The following is a 17041-nucleotide window of genomic DNA, read 5'->3' as shown; positions in this document are numbered from 1 at the left end:
GTCTAAATGAGCATGCCCTACCATAGTCCCTTGATAGGCGAGCCATACCTCAGAGCAGAGTGCCGTGGAATCCTGTCTTTGCCATGTGGTAAAGTAGGCCAGCCAGTACAGACCATGTCTCTGCTCCTCTTGTGACGAACTCTGGGTACTCTGTCCACTCCTGCCCTGCAGCATTGCTGCAGCAGCCTGAGTGGGCAACCTCTTAAACTAATTCCAGTGCCAAAGTCCTAAGAAAATAGATTGGTCCTTATGGTGTTATTTCTGAGGACACATTTTTCTAATACTGTTTTCTAGTGAATACCTGCATGAGTGTGTGCTAAAATCCATAGTCAAAGGTAAGTTTTTGAACGAATGACAAAACCATCCATCTTAGTACTTTAACATGACTGTTTCTTCACCCACTCAGAGGCCAATAATATTAAAAGTTATTATTTGAAATGGTTGTATTAATTACTGTCTTTTTCTATTTGTGGTTTTTGTTTGTTTTTCAAGACATGGTTTTACAACATGCTATATATAGGATGTAGGCTGGCTCTAACTTACAGAGATTCGCCTGCTGCTGCCTCTGCAGTTCTGAGATTAAAGATATGGCCCTGTGTATTAAATTTGATTAATAGTTGTACTCTGGTTTTCCCTTCCTACCCATGGTCAGTTTTTCTAAGACCCTCACTAGATGTCAGATACTGCATAGTCTGAATCTCCTGACTTAATGGCATTTGCTTTGTAACTAAGCACTTGTTATGTAATTAACTTCTGCTCTGTGAGGCTTGACAGAAAACCCAGCTGGAGTTTCCTTTTCTTCTTTACATTTTAATGGTATCAGAATCACACTTGCTGTGGCTCTTAGCAACCTCAGCATGAGTTTTATCTTTTCTTTTCCTAAGTCAAGTACTTTCAACTAGAGGAGGAACTTCATGGCATCTCTGTGGTATATTTAAGCTGCCCACATCACTGCACGTGTACTTTAAGGCTATTAGTAGTATTCCTAAGCGAGTGTTACTTAAGTACAAGCATCGAAGTACTGGGCCAGGCGGTGCAGTAATTAAGACAGCGGTTCATGAGCAGGAATCAAGTGCAGTGCAGATAATTAGAGCAGGAGATGGTTGACAGTCTGGGTGTAGTAGAATGGGTGTGCATAAGATTTCATTACTCAAATGGTGTCAGTTTAAACTTTGTGAGTTGTGTGTATGGTGGATTTTTCCATTTAGTATTTTTAGACATTTGATTGTATGAAACTGGAGTCATGGAATAAAGAATGACTTTTATATTGAGATAAAAATTCACCTACCATTGTTTTTGTTTTTTTTTTTAATTAAAAAAGTATTTCTTGTCTGTCTGTGTCTGTGTGCGCGCGCACGAGGCATACACATGCCTCAGTGTGCCTCAGTGTGCCTGTGTAGGGTGAGGACTGCTCTCTGGGATTGTTTCTCTCTTACTACCTTCTGGAGTCTGAGAATCAAACTCAGATCACTAGTCTTTGCAAGTCCAAGTACCTCTGCTTGTTGAGCCATCCAAGCCACTGATACTTGAATTTTTTTTCTAAGCTGATTCTGCTAAATAAACAGCATCAAAGGTCCTTAATGGTGTGATGTTTTGTTTTGCAAAATGATCCCCTTATCCCTCATTCTTACTGTCTCAGGTTTGGTGCCCGATGTCTCCTGAGTTCTACCGGGAATATGTGGCAATTAAAACTAAGAAGCGCATCCTGCTGTACACCATGAATCCCAACAAGTTCCGAGCCTGCCAGTTTCTGATCAAGTTCCATGAGCGGAGGAATGACAAGATTATTGTCTTTGCCGACAACGTATTTGCCTTGAAGGAATATGCCATTCGGTTGAACAAGTAAGAGATAAAATTTTTGACTTGCCTCCAAATCCCCTTGCCATTGAGAGTATGGGGGTGCCTGTTTCTGTGACTTCTCAAGAACTCTCTGGGATCTAAGGATTTCTGTTCTCTGCCCTTTCTCAGTAGCTGGCAAGACATAGGAGCATATAGTGAGGGTCAGAGGCTAGCAGTTGTAGAAAAGAGGAGTCTGATCTCCCAGTACTGGACTCCAAAGACCAATGAGTCAACGTTTCAGGCTAAGTGAGAACTGGGATTGGAGCTGAAGCCAGATTGTACGGTCCCGGGTCAATAGGGCAAGGTGGAGTGGCTCGTATCCCAGGTATACTTGCTTTTCTCATCTCTGTGACCTGATAGACTTAACTGAAGGGAAGAGAGGCTCATTTGGGCTCATGTTTCAGGGCTGTGGTCTGTTGTGATAGATGAGCAGTTTCTGGTACCTGTTTGCCTACCCAGTTCCCTGAAGGAGCCACTTTCAACTCTTTTGTGTTTACTTTTTTTTTTACTTTTTAGCTGGTAGCTTGGTGTCAATTTTTGGTTTGTCGTTATAGAAATTGCCTATTGACTTCTAGTGTGAGAGTTGAGGTTTAGGTTTCTTGCATATGACATTCTGCACTCCTCCCTCCTAACATGATAACAGTCTGAGCTGGGGGTTAAACGAATAGTCAGTGTTACGTTGTTCTGACTGTGCCAGCATTGTCCAGGCAGGGTTCTATAGTATGCTCTGATTGCATTTTTTTTTAATGAACATGTTTTGTTTTTCCTGGAAATTATACTTGCTTTGTTGCTTTGGCTTTCTGCATATTAATTCTTCCCCAAATTCTTTTTGTAAGCATGACCCCCTCTCAGTAGCAACATGGACCTCTCACTTTTCTTTCCTGCTGGACTCCTGCTCCTCATTCTTCCACTCTTCTCTGGCCTGTAGGACGAGAGCTGTCCCTGCTGCCCTCGTGGAGCTTTCTGTAGACACATCTTAGAAATCCTGTCTGTAGACACATCTTAGAAATCCCCAGAGCAGTTTTTGCATTGGAGCTTCATCTACAGTCTCAAAGCTGGGCACGTGATCTGGCAGGTTGAAGGAGGGAAACTTTGTCATCTTTGAATTCTTCATTTCCTTTCTCTTACCTGTCTCCCTCTGTGTCTTAGTTAGGGTTTCTATTGCTGTGAAGAGACACCATGACCACAGCAACTTGTATAAAGGAAAACATTTAATTGGGGTGGCTTGCTTGCAGTTCCGAGGTTCAGGTCATTGTCATCATGGTGGGAGATGGTGGTGTGCAGGCAGACATGGTTCTGGAGAAGTATCTGAGAGTTCTGTATCTTGCAGGCAACAGGAAGTGATCTGACACACTGGGCAGTGTCTTGAGCATATGTGAGACTTCAAAGCCCGCCCTCACAGTGACACACTTCCTCCAACAAAGCCACACCTCCCAATAGTGGCACTCCCTTTGGGGGCCATTTTCTTTCAAACCACGACACTCTGGGACCCATCTTCACTTTCCAGTTCCATTCTCTTATCGCCCCTCTCTCTTCTTCTTCATTGCAGTCCACTGCAGGACACTGATGCTGTGTGACAGTGGGAGTGGGCAGAAGGAAGCCCTAAACCTTCCCAGCCTTTTCTCTAGCGTGATATGCAGAAAATGTTAGGGTTATGCAGGGCCCTGGATCCTCACAGTGCCAGGGACATCTGGGCTGTCCAAAGGCCCCTGTCTGATTGTGCAGCTGTTCAGGCCCTGCCCAGCCTCCCCACAAATGAGAAATTTGATTGTAGGCACACTATGGGACACAGTGCATGAGACAGAAGCAGCAGCAGCTGTGCTGTGGGCCCAGGCTTTGGACAGCTACTCTAGGGCTCCTGACCTGACCTTCAGTTCCCATGTAGAAATTGGGAATCTGCAGGCTTCCTTTTGTATTGTTTTATGAAGTATCCAGTTCAGTGGTGTGTCCAGAGTGCCTTGTGCCTGTCGTAGCTATTACTGTCACTAAGAAGCCCCAGAAACAGGCCACCAGTATTCCCAGAAAGGAAGCAAGGGAATGGCTCCCAAGTGCATGGGGAAGTAGACGGCAAGGTTGTCAGATAGTCTTTGCCCTGTGGTGGAAAGCTGAAAACAAAAGAGAGAACAGCTCAAGGCTGGTTCCTTTCTGCTCACTTCTTGAAGGACGGACTCCAGCGTCTTCATTCTCAGCTGCCCTTTGGCTAGGTGCAACAGTGTTTTTCTTGGTTGTTCCCACCATTTTGTAAAATCAAGGATTCTGCTTGCTATAGACTCTGCCTCGAGCTATAGACCCTGAGGCAGGAAAAAGCAAACCTGAAAAGGTGCTAGAATTCATGATGCTCACAAGTTTTGTTGGTACTCAGAAGACAAGCAAGAGAATCATGAGTTTGAGCCAGCCTGGCTACATTGTAATTTCCAGACCAGCCTGCAGTACCTATGAAGCCATATCTTAAAACAAAACAATACACAACTAAACCAACCAGAAAAACAAAACAAACAAACAAGAGAAGGAATTGTGGAGAGTGGTGAGCCTGGGCCTGTACTCCGGGGGAAGGAGGGGGAGGGGTGTTGGTGAGAAGAGAGGTCTGCAGCACTCGGTGTCACAGCTCTGCTGACCTGCCGACATGACAGGAGTTCCTCGGGTGTTAGCAGCTGGACTTTGAGGGCACAAGGCCAGACTTCAGCGGTCCTAACAGACAAGGATTGGTAAAAAACAGAGACAGGTTTATTTAGTCAGCGTGTTTTGGCAAGAGAAATAGGAGGAGGTGTCCAGTGGCCCCAGGTTCATCCACCTAAGAGTTTGATGCATTGAGACAAGGGCTGAGGCACACATACTTAAGCAGTTCTGGCCAAGGTATGACCCAGCATCCTTGGATCAGCCTGCGTCCTCCATGGTGGGCTGATAAGCTGTGAATAGTGTTATACCTGGCTCCTGCAGCTCACCAGTTCTAGGATATGTAGTCTTCCCATGTAGACAATTATGCTCACAATCATGTGTGGAGGGGTTGTCTGTCCTGCCACAGGCTTCGCTCTTCTCTAATCCAAGGAGAATGTGAGTGTAGGACAGTAACATCTGTATGTACTTCGTCCTTTTTGGTTGTTGTTCCTTTTTTTTTCTTGAGTATTTTACATTTATTGAAAATAAATTATTTTCTCACAGAATATATCTTATTACAGTTTCCCCTCCCTCTTCTTCTCTCAGCTCCCCCTTCCTCTCCACATCCACTCTCTTCCTGTCTTTCATTAGAAAAGAACAGGCTTCTGAGAGAACAACCAAACATGACAAAACAAAATAAAATAAAACAAAAGCCATGACATACAGGCTGGACAAGTGTGCCTTCATCCTTTGCTAGGATGAGACAGGTCGGGTAGGCAGACATTCCTAAGCAACTGTCATGGTTTCTTAGTTACTGTTCCATTGCTGTGAAAAGATGCCATGACCAAGGCAACTTATAAAAGGAGTGTTGAATTTGGACTAATGGAATCAAAAAGAGAGAGCTCATAATGGTGGAGAAGGCACGGCAGTAGGAACAGCTAAGCGCGCCTATCTTGATCCTCAAGTAGGAGGCAGAGGGGGCACTAAGAATGATAGGAGACTTGAAACCTCCAATCCGCCCTAGTGGTCCGCCTCCTTTGACAAGGACACAGTTCCCAGTCCTTCCCAAACAGTTCTACCAACTGGGGACCAAATGTCCAAACATACGCACCTGTGGGGCCCGTTCTCATTCAAACCACCACACATGTCTATGTATAGTCAAGCAGAATTTATCCTTAAGAAAAGGATACAGGCCTGATGGTGGTGGCACACGCCTTTAATCCCGGCACTCTGGAGGCAAAGGCAAGCAGATCTCTGTGGGTTTGAGACTAGCCTGGTCTATAAGAGCTAGTTCCAGAACAGGCCCCAAAGCTACAGAGAAGCCCTGTCTCGAAAAACTGAAAAGAGAAAGAGAGGGGGGGGGGAGGGAGGGAGGAAGGAAGAAAGGAAAGAAAGGAAGAAAGGAAAGAAAGGAAGAAAGGAAGGAAGAACGAACACAGGTAGACAGATCTCTGTGAGTTTGAGGCTAGCCTGGTCCACAGAGCTAGTTCCAGGACAGCTAGGGCTGGTATACAGAAAAAAGGAGAAAGAAGAGGACACAAACATGAAATGCAACCAAAGATGCCAAGCTTGCACCCTGCTTTAGTTACCTTGTGGGCCCAGGTAAGCAGTCAGTGCTTTTCCCAAAAGCGGTTTCTTTCTGTTTTTCGAGACAGAATTCTGTAGCTTTGGAGCCTGTCCTGGAACTAGCTCTGTAGACCAGGCTGGCCTCAAACTCACAAAGATCCGCCTGTCTCTGCCTCCTGAGTGCTGGGATTAAAGGTGTGTGCCATCACCGCCAGGCTAGCAAAAGTAGTTTCTAATCCCATGTGTGATCCTGTGTTGTTTCTAAAACCCCTTGTTATTCTCTAGACCTTTCATCTATGGGCCCACGTCCCAGGGAGAGAGGATGCAGATTCTCCAGAACTTCAAGCACAACCCCAAAATCAACACTATCTTCATCTCCAAGGTATGTGGCACTGGATGCTGGGCCCGTGAGGTGCACCTGAGCTCTTGGACATGGTTCATACCTGCTGAAGGCCTCCTGTGCTTACTTTCCAGCCCAGGATGACGGTTAGGGAGTGGCAGCTCTGGGAGGTATGAAATAACAGAGGGTTCTTTTGTCATACAGGTTATCTGTGGGGACGTTTTGCTCCTCGGGTTTGTCCTACATCTCCCTGCGAAGTAGAGATTTAAATTGTATTTCCTTTATAGAAGGCACTAATGTGTGCTACCTACTGTGGCAAAAGCAGGTATTTGGTTGATGCTTCATTTTTGGAGCTGGAGATGCTGGATTTTGGGAAGCTTCTGTCCTGGTGCCTGATGTGCCTTGATGGTGGGTGGCCAGTGCCACAGTGGACTTGGTCGACCAAGCTTCAGGGTGGTGTCACTGACACCATATGATCCAGGGTTTTTCTTCTGTTTGTTTATTATAGTCTGGTTTCTAGCACTTACTGTCTTGGAACTCACTCTGTAGACCAGGCTGGCCTCTGCCTTCTAAGCACTGGGATTAAAGGCATACACTACCCCTCCCTCCCTCCCTCCTTTCCTCCCTCCCTCCTTTCCTCCCTCCCTCCCTTTCCTTCCTTCCCTCCCTTTCCTTCCTTCCCTCCCTTTCCTTCCTTCCCTCCCTCCCTCCCTCCGTCCCTCCCTCCCTCCCTCCCTCCCTCCTTCCTTCCTTCCTTCCTTCCTTCCTGTCTTTATTTATTTATTTAGCTGTTGTTGTTTTGGCTTTTTGAGACATGGTTTCTCTGTGTAGCCCTGGCTATACTTGACTCACTCTCTAGACCAAGGTGGCCTCAAACACAGAGATCTTCCTGCCTCTGAAGTGATGGGATTAAAGGATTGTGCCACCACTGTCTGACCCAGTGGTGTAAAACAAGTCTTTTAAACCTTTTTTCACTCGTGATTTCTTCACCCAAGACATTTTTATGTGTGTGAAAGGAAAGGTCTGGGGCTTGGGGTTCAGCAGAGACGGCAGTAGGTGTTCTTTTGTTTGTTAGGAGAGCCCCTACATAATGAGCACACACATAGATGGCCGCAGCATGGCAGGGTGGGAGTCCTGGAAGAAAGTTTCACACCACAACAAGCCCGCAGCCAGGGAGGAGTAGGCGGGTCCAATTGCTGGGGCCAGGGAGGTGTAGCCCTAGATACATTTGTTCGGTTAGCTGGTGATGTGGGAGTGATTTCTTATTAATAAAGAAACTGCCTAGACCCCTTGATAAGGCCCACCCTTAGGTGGGTGGAGAAAACAGAGGAGAATGCTGGGAGAAGGAGGCTTGGTGGAGGAGTCGCCATGATTCTCCCGCTCCAGACAGACGCAGGTTAAGATCCTCCCTGGTAAGCCAGCTCGTGGGCTACACAGAATATTAGAAATGGGTTAGAACAATATGTAAGAGCTAGCCAATAAGAAACTGGAACTAGCCGGGCCAGGCAGTGTTTGAAAGAATACAGCTTCCGTGTAATTATTTCTGGACATAAGCTAGCCATGCGGGCGGGCGGCCGGGTGCCGGAGATGCAGCCCCGCTGCTCCTATTTCAACAAGCTGGCTCAAGTTTTTAGAGTCTGACATCCTGAAGTCTGTGTTTTTTGGGAAGTAAGAATGGCACCTGTCACTGTCCTGGAATCTGGGTTCCTGGTTTACAAACTCATAAGCACATAGGAATCTGTCTCTGTAGTGTAGTGGTCAGCATCCCAGAACCAACTACAGCAGTGAGACTGTTGTTAAAGATGAAAGGGAATTCTCCCATCAGTGTGGTGGACTTGCTTGCTGCTTTTACTGAAGATTAGATCTCAGCGGACACCGCAGGATATAGAAGATTCTGTTGTAGACTGTAGAACATTGTCAGTGTTTTTCAGAGTTGATGGATTCTTTTTTTTTATAATTGTCAGTGCTGAGAATGCAGTTTTGCATAAATACATAGTTCAAAACAGCAGAAGTGTGCTTGGAGCCATTTCAGAGATTGTTGGAAATTCTGTTCTAATCCTAAACCCAAATTTACTGAATGATTTTTTTTTAAATGAAATTCAGGAGTTAAGCATTAAAACAACAGTTTTTAAAGTTAAACATTCTAATACAAAGATGTACTAATTCAACACTCACATGCTTGGGGATGACTGTAGGAAAATACCAAAGCCTTTGTTTTCTGTAAGTACACCATCGTAGAAGAACAGAGAAGTTTGTACGCACAGTCGAGGTTTTCAGCAACTTTTGTTTGTGTTTCAAGGTGAGGACAAGCACAGAGCACAGTGTGTGCGTTGTGTGTTTGGAACCGAGGCTGTCTGTAGTGAGAGTGTGCACTTGATAAACACTCAGAAACCTTTAAAAGTGTTTACTCACACCTGTTCACTCATTTATTTGGGAGAGGGGTAGCACAAATTTGCCATGTTGTATGTGTGGAGGTCAGAGGACAACCTGTGGGAATTGCTTCTTTCCTTTTGTTCCACGGGTCCCAGGGATTGAAACGAGGTCTTCAGGCTGGGAGGCAAGCACCTCAGACACCATAACCCATAGTTTCAGAAGCTGCCATTTAGATTCAGGTGGTCGTGGCCGGGAACGGTCTTCCTGTTTGTGACTAGGGACCTCTCTGGGCTGAGACCCCAGCTGAGGAGCTGGTGCTCAGTGAGGTCTGTGTGCGTGGTGCCCTTCGTTGTCTTGTCCCACCTGTGCTGCTGCCGTTGTCTACAAGTAAGACGAGTTTTTGTACAGACCCATCCATTTCTGCAGCACAAAGAGAAAATTATGGCTAGGCTCTGGAGAGGTCCACTGTGAAGAGGAAAAGAGGATGTTTCTCTAAATTATCCCCAACACTAACTTCAAGTCTCACCCAGGGATGGATGGGGAGGTTGCTTAGTGGGAGAACACATGCTTGGCCTGCCTAAAGCCCTAATTCTATTCCCAGAATACTGAAATCGAAAACTTAAATCTGGACTAGTTAATGGTCTTCTGTTCTCACCGTTCCCTGTATAAAGCTACTTATTTCTGCAGGTCGGTGACACATCCTTCGATCTGCCAGAAGCAAACGTCCTCATTCAGATCTCTTCCCATGGTGGCTCCAGACGGCAGGAAGCCCAGAGGCTGGGGCGCGTACTCCGAGCCAAAAAAGGTAAAGGCTGCCTTTCCCCTGCTGCCTCAGGCAGGTTAGAAAGAGTGGGGGTGAGCTGCTGGTGTGTCCAGTCACAGTGTGCTCTTTGCTTCAAGCTTGGAAACCTTGATGGGAAGGGCCCAAAGCAGAACTCAGAGCCCAGAACAGAATCTTCATGACTTCTCATGCCATGGGGTCCATGTTCTCCATGGTATCTTTAAATGGCTTTTATTTTATTTTTATTTTTGGTTTTTCAAGACAGAGCTTCTCTGTAGCTTTGGAGACTGTCCTGGAATTCTGTAGACCAGGCTGACCTTGAACTCACAGAGATGTGCCTGTCTTTACCTCCCAAATGATTAAAGGCATTGCGCCAACACACCTGGCTTGATGACTGTTTTTACTAGTAACTTCAGCTCCACTGGATCTTAACACCCTCTTCTGGTCTTTTTTATTTTATTTATTTATTTATTTATTTATTTATTTATTTATTTACTATGTATACAATATTCTGTCTGTGTCTATGCCTGCAGGCCAGAAGAGGGCACCAGACCCCATTACAGATGGTTGTGAGCCACCATGTGGTTGCTGGGAATTGAACTCAGGACCTTTGGAAGAACAGGCAGGGCTCTTAACCATTGAGCCATCTCTCCAGCCCTCTCTCTTCTGGTCTTTTTAAGTGCATACACGTGGCATCTACTCACACAGACATGCAAACATACACGTCAAATCAGAAACAAAGTTTAAAGTTGAACCCTGCTCTGGCCTCCACACTGTGGTCCTCTCATGACAGCTGTCTCTCTGTTCCCACTCTCGCTGCAGTTCTTCAGGCTTTCAGGGAAGTTTCTTCTTCCCTTTAAGGCCTCCTGTTTCTACCACCATATATTGTAGCGTTTCTGTCTGATTGTTTCCTTCCACCATACCATGTCAGGGTCTCTAACCTGAAAAAACCTCGGATGCATGCCTCTCAAGACAGCTAGGCTGAGGCAACTGCATGGTTCCTACACGCATTGAGACGCAGCCATGGCCTGAGACTCTCTCGTTATACTAAACCTCATTTCTGAAAGGAACTTGCGTGTTTGCTTTCCTTTGCAGACCAATCACTGTGGCCCTTTGATGGCTGTTTTAACAGGTTTCCAGGATCAAACTCGAATCACCAAGCTTGGCAACTTGTGTGCCATTATCCGCTTTACCATCTCCTTGTCCTCTTTGTTTCTTTTTAAGCTTATTTGTTTTTAGGTTTGCCATGCTGGGGATTAAACCCAGGCCCTCTTTAAGCATGCTAGGGCAAATTTCCTGCTGCCAAGCAATGTCCTCAGCCCTTTTCTCCCTCACTTGATGGTGATCTTCAGAGCAGACGGAATGTTAATTTTGATGACATCCCCTGCAGTCAGGGCGATCACAGGCTGGATAAAGAGCTTGCCCACTGCAGTGCTGGATTCTAGCCGGGACCCCGTGTTTCAGTGGCTAATGTGGATTTCATCTCACCTTTGTCCTGTAGGGATGGTTGCGGAGGAATACAATGCCTTTTTCTACTCGCTGGTGTCCCAGGACACACAGGAGATGGCTTATTCTACCAAGCGACAGAGATTTTTAGTAGACCAAGGTTACAGCTTTAAGGTATGTGTTTGTTTACTTTTGGTTAGACTTTGACAAAGATGGGGGCACCAGCCTGGGACAACACTCATGCAGGCTTCTTGCTCTTTCGTCTCTGTAAATTGCTGGGGCAACACTGTACTAACTAATAGTCCTGAGGTTCCAAAGCCCTACAGTCACTGAGAATCTGAACACCTGGGGCTCCTTTTTGAGATGTCTTCCTTAGCTGGAGAGGCCTGGTCCAAGGTTCTGTTGTGAGGGACGAATGGAATGTCTTTAGAAGCAGAGAAGAAAAGCCCTACTGCAGTCTACGAATAAGCTGCCGTCGGGATGCCACGCTCCAGGGTCTTAGTGTTAGGTTCTCTACATGAACGGAGCTGATGTGATAGGTGTGTTTATCACTAGATTGGCTTGCTCTGTGTGGTCTGGGTAGTTCATCGAAGCTGCATGTCTCAGCGGGCTCAGCTTGGCCTGGTTATTTAGTGCTGACTTGCAGAAGTGGGACAGATGGACTGGACAGTGAGAGCGAGGGCAAGCAGGCCAAAGCAAGTTCCCCTTTCCATGCCCCTTGCTCTGAGCTGCCACTAGAAGGTCCGCATCTTCTGGATTTAGTGTGGATCTTTCAGCTTCAAATAAGCTGAGTGCCCAGTAGCTTGCCTTTAGTTCGTTCCGGATGTAGTCAAGTTGACAGGTGTCCCTGTGTCAGCTTGACACTCAGTCACATCTCCTTGTGCCACACTGAAGTTCCAAAGGAGTGACTCCACCTAACGTAATCAGCCACCCATGTGTGGCCACATACCACACACATTGTGTCTTTTTTTTAATAGATGGCAGTCCCTTTAGTAATGCTGTTTTTCAGTGTTCATGACAAATGTCCTGATAGAGATTTGCAGCTCTTCACCACTGCTGTTATCTCAGATGATAAATAAGCAAAGAAAGAAAATAGCAACATCTGTTACTCTGTGTGTCTGCTCTTAAAATAGGGCAGAAGCAGCCACTATTCAGATGTATTTTCACTGGTCTCTTCAAGCATGGGTGAGATTTCCATTATTAGCCTTCAATAGAACAGCTCTGCCACACTTCTTTAGCTGTGAAGTGAGTTCCTTGGTCAGAGTTAATGCAAGCAGGCCAGCCGTTAGGCTCCTACCTTGACGTCCCTCAGTGGTGGACTGTGGCCTGGAATGTAAGGCAGATAAACCCATCCTCCCTCCCCCACAGCTGCTTGAGGTCAGGGGGTTTATTAAAGCAACAGACATGAGACCAGGAGGACATTCTGCTTCTGAGAGAAAATCTGGTCAATTATTTTTAAATTTTTGCTATGAGTGTTTTGCTTGCATGTGTGTCTGTGTACCATGTGTGTGCCTAGTGCCCACAGGGGCAAGATGAGGGTTTTGGGTTCCCTGGAATGGAGTTGTAGAGGTTTGTGAGCCACCATGTGGGTTCCCTGGAATGGAGTTGTAGAGGTTTGTGAGCCACCATGTGGGTTCCCTGGAATGGAGTTGTAGAGGTTTGTGAGCCACCATGTGGGTTCCCTGGAATGGAGTTATAGATGGTTATGAGCCACCATGTGAGTGTTGGGGACTGAGTCCAGGTCCTCTGGAAGAACAGCCTGTGTTCTTGTCTCCTGAGCTATCTCTAGGCCTGGTCAGTGAATTCTTTACATCCTGTATGAATAAAGTACTCCTTGCTGGAAGCCCAGGTGCCAGGTAGTGAGTGGTTGGAGTGGCCTTGCATGTACCTTTCCGTGTGTTCCTGCCCTTCCTGGTTCAAAGATTCCTCTTGTGGTATACCTATTTGGAGTATCCTAGTCTCTGTCTTAACCAGTAGTCAAGCTCTGGTTGGACCAGTGGAGGTGGGAAGAGGAGACCAGGAGCAGGTGCAGTGGGAGGTGAGCACAGTGTCTGCCATTGCTCCTGTAGGTGATCACAAAGCTCGCTGGCATGGAGGAGGAAGAGTTGGCATTCTCCACCAAAGAGGAGCAGCAGCAGCTCCTGCAGAAGGTCCTGGCGGCCTCTGATCTGGATGCAGAGGAAGAGGTGGTGGCTGGAGAGTTTGGCTCTAGATCCGGCCAGGTGAGTGGAGAGAGAGAGGTCCTTCTGGAGGATATCCACTGTATGTGGGCACATGTGTATATACATAATATGCTCACACGTGCACGCACACACAAGCCTGTGAGCATGTGAGCAAGTAGGATTGGGGGAAAGCTAAAAATTCTGAAGAAACAACCCCATTATTTTTTAAGTGGGTCTCCTGTAAATGTATCATCAGATAGAGGGGCTTACTGCAGCAGTGACTGGGATCCCGTCTGTCCATACGACAGCCTGGTAACTGGGCCCTGGGATGACAGTCCTGCAGGCTCTCAAGCTAGTGAGTGCTCTATCTGTTGTCCTGGGGTTTCCTGGCTCACCCTGCTTTCCTCCTCAGTGAGAGAGAGCTCAGCCTTCAAGATGAGTCTTGAACTCAAACCATAATTTCAGTGCATGGGAAACCCTAGAGTTCTCTAAAAAGACTTTCTTTGCACACATTAGTAAGCACCCTCTGGGCCCAGGCGTGAGTGCAGTGTAATCAGTGGATCATCATGAGGAGGAGTCTGGCCCTCTAAGGAGGGGAGTGCAACTGAATCAGCTGCTGCAGGAATGCCCATTTCAGAAATCAGTGATAGTGAAGCCAACAGGGAAGTGTTAGCGAGAGCATGACGGGAAGGAAGCAGCAGCTTCTGCTTTGGCAAGTGCTAGCAAGGCCCAGCCGAGACCTTTCTCATGCCAGGCAGTGCATGTTAGTCCAGGGTTGCCAAGGTGAGTTTTGGATTTTAGTCCTGGTGACCCTGAGATGAGCCTGCGGAGGACGTGGGGTGAGTTTTCAGGTGCCGGTGCAAATTGGCTCTGGGCCAGGCTCTGCCTGGCCTGGAGCTCAGAGAGATCTTCTGCCTCTGCTTCTCAAGTGCTGGGATTAAAGTTGTGTGCCTCCCTCGCCAGCTCCACACCCGGCTTTGGAGCAGAATTGGCCACCCCCATTTTACAGACACTCAAATTTGCCCATGGCTTTGGAGCTGAGTCAACCCAGGATTTCCTGGCTTTCCCATTGGTTCACAGCCTTCAATCAAGTCTTAGGAGATTTTAAGAGACTCCCGCCCTAACTTTCTTTTTATTTATTTTTTTATTTAATGTATGTGGGTGTTTTGCTTGCATGTGTGTCTATGTACCACATGTGGGCCTGGTGCCCATGGAGGCCAGAAGAAGACATTGGGTCCCTTAGAATCGGAGGTACAGACAGTTGGGAGCTTCCAGTGGGTGCTGGAATTCAACCCCTAGTCTGGAAGAGCAGCCAGTGCTCTTAACTGCTGAACCACCTCTCCAGTCCCAGGCCACCCTAACTTTAAGATTCTGTTCAGGGACTGAGGATGTGCCTCGGTGACAAAATGTCTGTCTACAGTGCCAGGCCCTGGTTTTGCCCTCAGAACCACAAAAGAAAGAAGAGTTGTCATTAAGGGAGCCGTTGTAGTGCTCTGTCCCGTCAGTGCCTGGGCAGTGTTCTAGTCCCAATTTTCTTAGGAGCTGCAGCTGGCTCAAGAGATGCTCTTGTGCCTCGGTTTCCTGTTCTGTAGGTTAAGTCTGTAATTGTTGCAGGGTCAGGGGAGTTAGTATATATGCAGTGCCTAAGACACAGAAAGTGGAAGGCAGAAGGCTGTTTTAAAATTTGTTATGTGTATCTGTGCGCATACGGTGTGTGTGTTTGTATGTATGGAGGGCACATTTCTGGGAGGCAGAGGACAGTCTTTGGAGTCTTTTCTCCCCTTGTGCCTCTTTGTAGGTTCTGGGTATCAAACTTGGGTTGCCCTGTCTGCACTGCAGGTACTTCACCCACTCACCAGGCCACAGAGTGTTATTTTAAAAACAGTATATTGAAATGACTGGGGCTTCAGCTTAGCTGTAGAGTGCTTACCTAGCATGCACACCACCACCACATGTGTGTAAACACACGTGCACGCACACACATACACATAAACACGCACACACGCATGCACACACACACACACATACACACACACACTATTGAATTTGATTATGAATGTTGTAAGAGGCCCTTCCTTTGGTGGTTAACCTCGCCTGGTTCCCTCCTCCCACAGGCATCCCGACGCTTTGGCACCATGAGCTCCATGTCTGGGGCAGATGACACTGTGTATATGGAATACCACTCCTCCCGAAGCAAAGTTTCCTCCAAGCACGTGCACCCACTTTTCAAACGCTTTAGGAAGTGACACCCACCCTGTTACTCAGTTGAAGTAACTGCCTGGATCGGGGTTGAAAAAAGACTTCAGTCTTTCTCTCCAGGTCTATGTCCTCTCCTGCTGCTGATCTAATGCAGACCTATTGACTGACTGCTGAGAAACTTATCAGTGTTAGGGCTTTGACGCGGCCTTCGTGGGTTGCCCAGGCTTTAAGAAAGAAAGAAAGACTGTTTTTGTTTGTTTCAAACTTTTTGAGAGTGGATCATTTCTGTATATAAAAGGTATACCATTTAAGGCACATTTGTCTTTATTCTGCTGAATAAGTTTAAAAAAATGGAATTGGTGGGCCCTGGAACTGGAAGGAGAAGTGGACGCATATTCCCGTCCTCACCCAGAAGCCATCTCCAACTGACAGCCACTTGCAAATGAAAATTTAGTGTTCTCCAAGGGAAACAGACTCCTCTTACGGGTAGGCCCCATGCCCAGCAGTAGATGGCCAACAGGAAATGAACTCAATGGCATCCGCGGAGTTCCCTGTCTCATAATTATGTCTCAGGGCTCTCCTTTCTCTAGTATAAAAACAAATGGAATTTAAGCTCTGTATAAGTCAGGGCTCTCTAAAGGAACAGAACTGATGGAAATTGACTAAGCTAACTTAACTTACTTTGAAGTATTGACAACCTGAGAGGTTTTAATAGTCCACACTTGAGAGTCGCTCAGTCCGTGAGGCTCAGTGCCTCAGCATCTCAGTGCGGAGCTAAAACTGTGTGTGGGAGGATCCTGGGTAGCTCTTGGTCCGTAGGGATGGAAGCCTGCAAATGCTGGTTTGGATCTCAGCAAAGGAATCGGCAGCATCGGTAAGAAGGCTGGTGGCAGGAGGGAAGGTCAGCCAGCAAAGGGTGAGTGACCCTCCCTCTATGGGCAGCCACACCTCTGTTAGATCCAGGCCACAGGAGATGGAGCCACGCTTGGGGGCGGCTCCTCCCACGTGGGTCACTTCATTTGCAATTCTCTACAATTGGTGCATGTAATTCGAGGCAAGCCGACGCTACAGGCTAGTACTGCATGCTTAGTATTGATCATGAATTTGAGAGGTTCTAAAACCACCTAGAAGGGCTGGAAAGATGGCTCAGCCGTTAAAGGCTGGGCTCACAACCAAAACTAAAATCACCGAGGACACATCCATGGGTCTGTCTAGGAAGAAGTTTCTAGATTGGGAGAATTGTGGGAAGACCCACCCCATATACTTGGCTCCATCATATGGGCTGGGATCCTGGACTAAAATACAAAGGAAAAAGCCGGGCACCAGCATTGCTCAGCCTCTGATTCTTGACTGTGGCAGCAATATGAACAGCTGCCGCCTGGTCCTGCCGCCATGACTGACGCCTGGTCCTGCCGCCATGACTGAGGCCTGGTCCTGCCGCCATGACTGAGGCCTGGTCCTGCCGCCATGACTGACTGTACCCTTGAACCTGGGAGCCAAAGTAGACCCCTTCCTTAACTTGTTTAAAGGTATTTTGTCCCAGCAATGGGGAAAGTTGCTAACACAGTTCTTGAGACTGCAGTTACAACACCAGGGGCTGCTACATGCTGCTTCTGCTGCCTGTGTGCTGCCCCTGTTGACTGCTGCCAAATGCCAGGGCTGCGAGAATTCTCACCTCCCTGCGATTGCTATCTTGTTTTAAGTTTTTAAGAACTTGTGTGTGTGTGTGTGTGTGTACAT

The 17041-nt window shown here is 47.0% G+C and overlaps 1 protein-coding gene across 1 annotated transcript in view; it reads left to right on the top strand.

The window, feature by feature from the left end:
• Positions 1-15612, top strand: part of Ercc3 (ERCC excision repair 3, TFIIH core complex helicase subunit) — a 32042-nt gene extending 16430 nt beyond the window's left edge. The window contains exons 10-15 of the mRNA XM_050134935.1: positions 1640-1842; positions 6286-6382; positions 9401-9518; positions 10996-11114; positions 13010-13162; positions 15217-15612. Coding sequence (XP_049990892.1) covers positions 1640-1842; positions 6286-6382; positions 9401-9518; positions 10996-11114; positions 13010-13162; positions 15217-15348 — 822 coding nt within the window. The 3' untranslated portion in view covers positions 15349-15612. The remainder of the gene's footprint in view (positions 1-1639; positions 1843-6285; positions 6383-9400; positions 9519-10995; positions 11115-13009; positions 13163-15216) is intronic.
• Positions 15613-17041: the final 1429 nt, after the last annotated feature.

Source organism: Alexandromys fortis, unplaced genomic scaffold (assembly GCF_014885135.2).
Source record: "Alexandromys fortis isolate MF-2015 unplaced genomic scaffold, M_Fortis_MF-2015_v1.1 scaffold_25, whole genome shotgun sequence".
In the NCBI taxonomy this organism is placed as follows: Eukaryota; Metazoa; Chordata; class Mammalia; order Rodentia; family Cricetidae; genus Alexandromys; species Alexandromys fortis.
The sequence above is the reverse complement of the archived record's forward strand: the minus strand, read 5'-3'. Positions and strand labels throughout refer to the sequence as shown.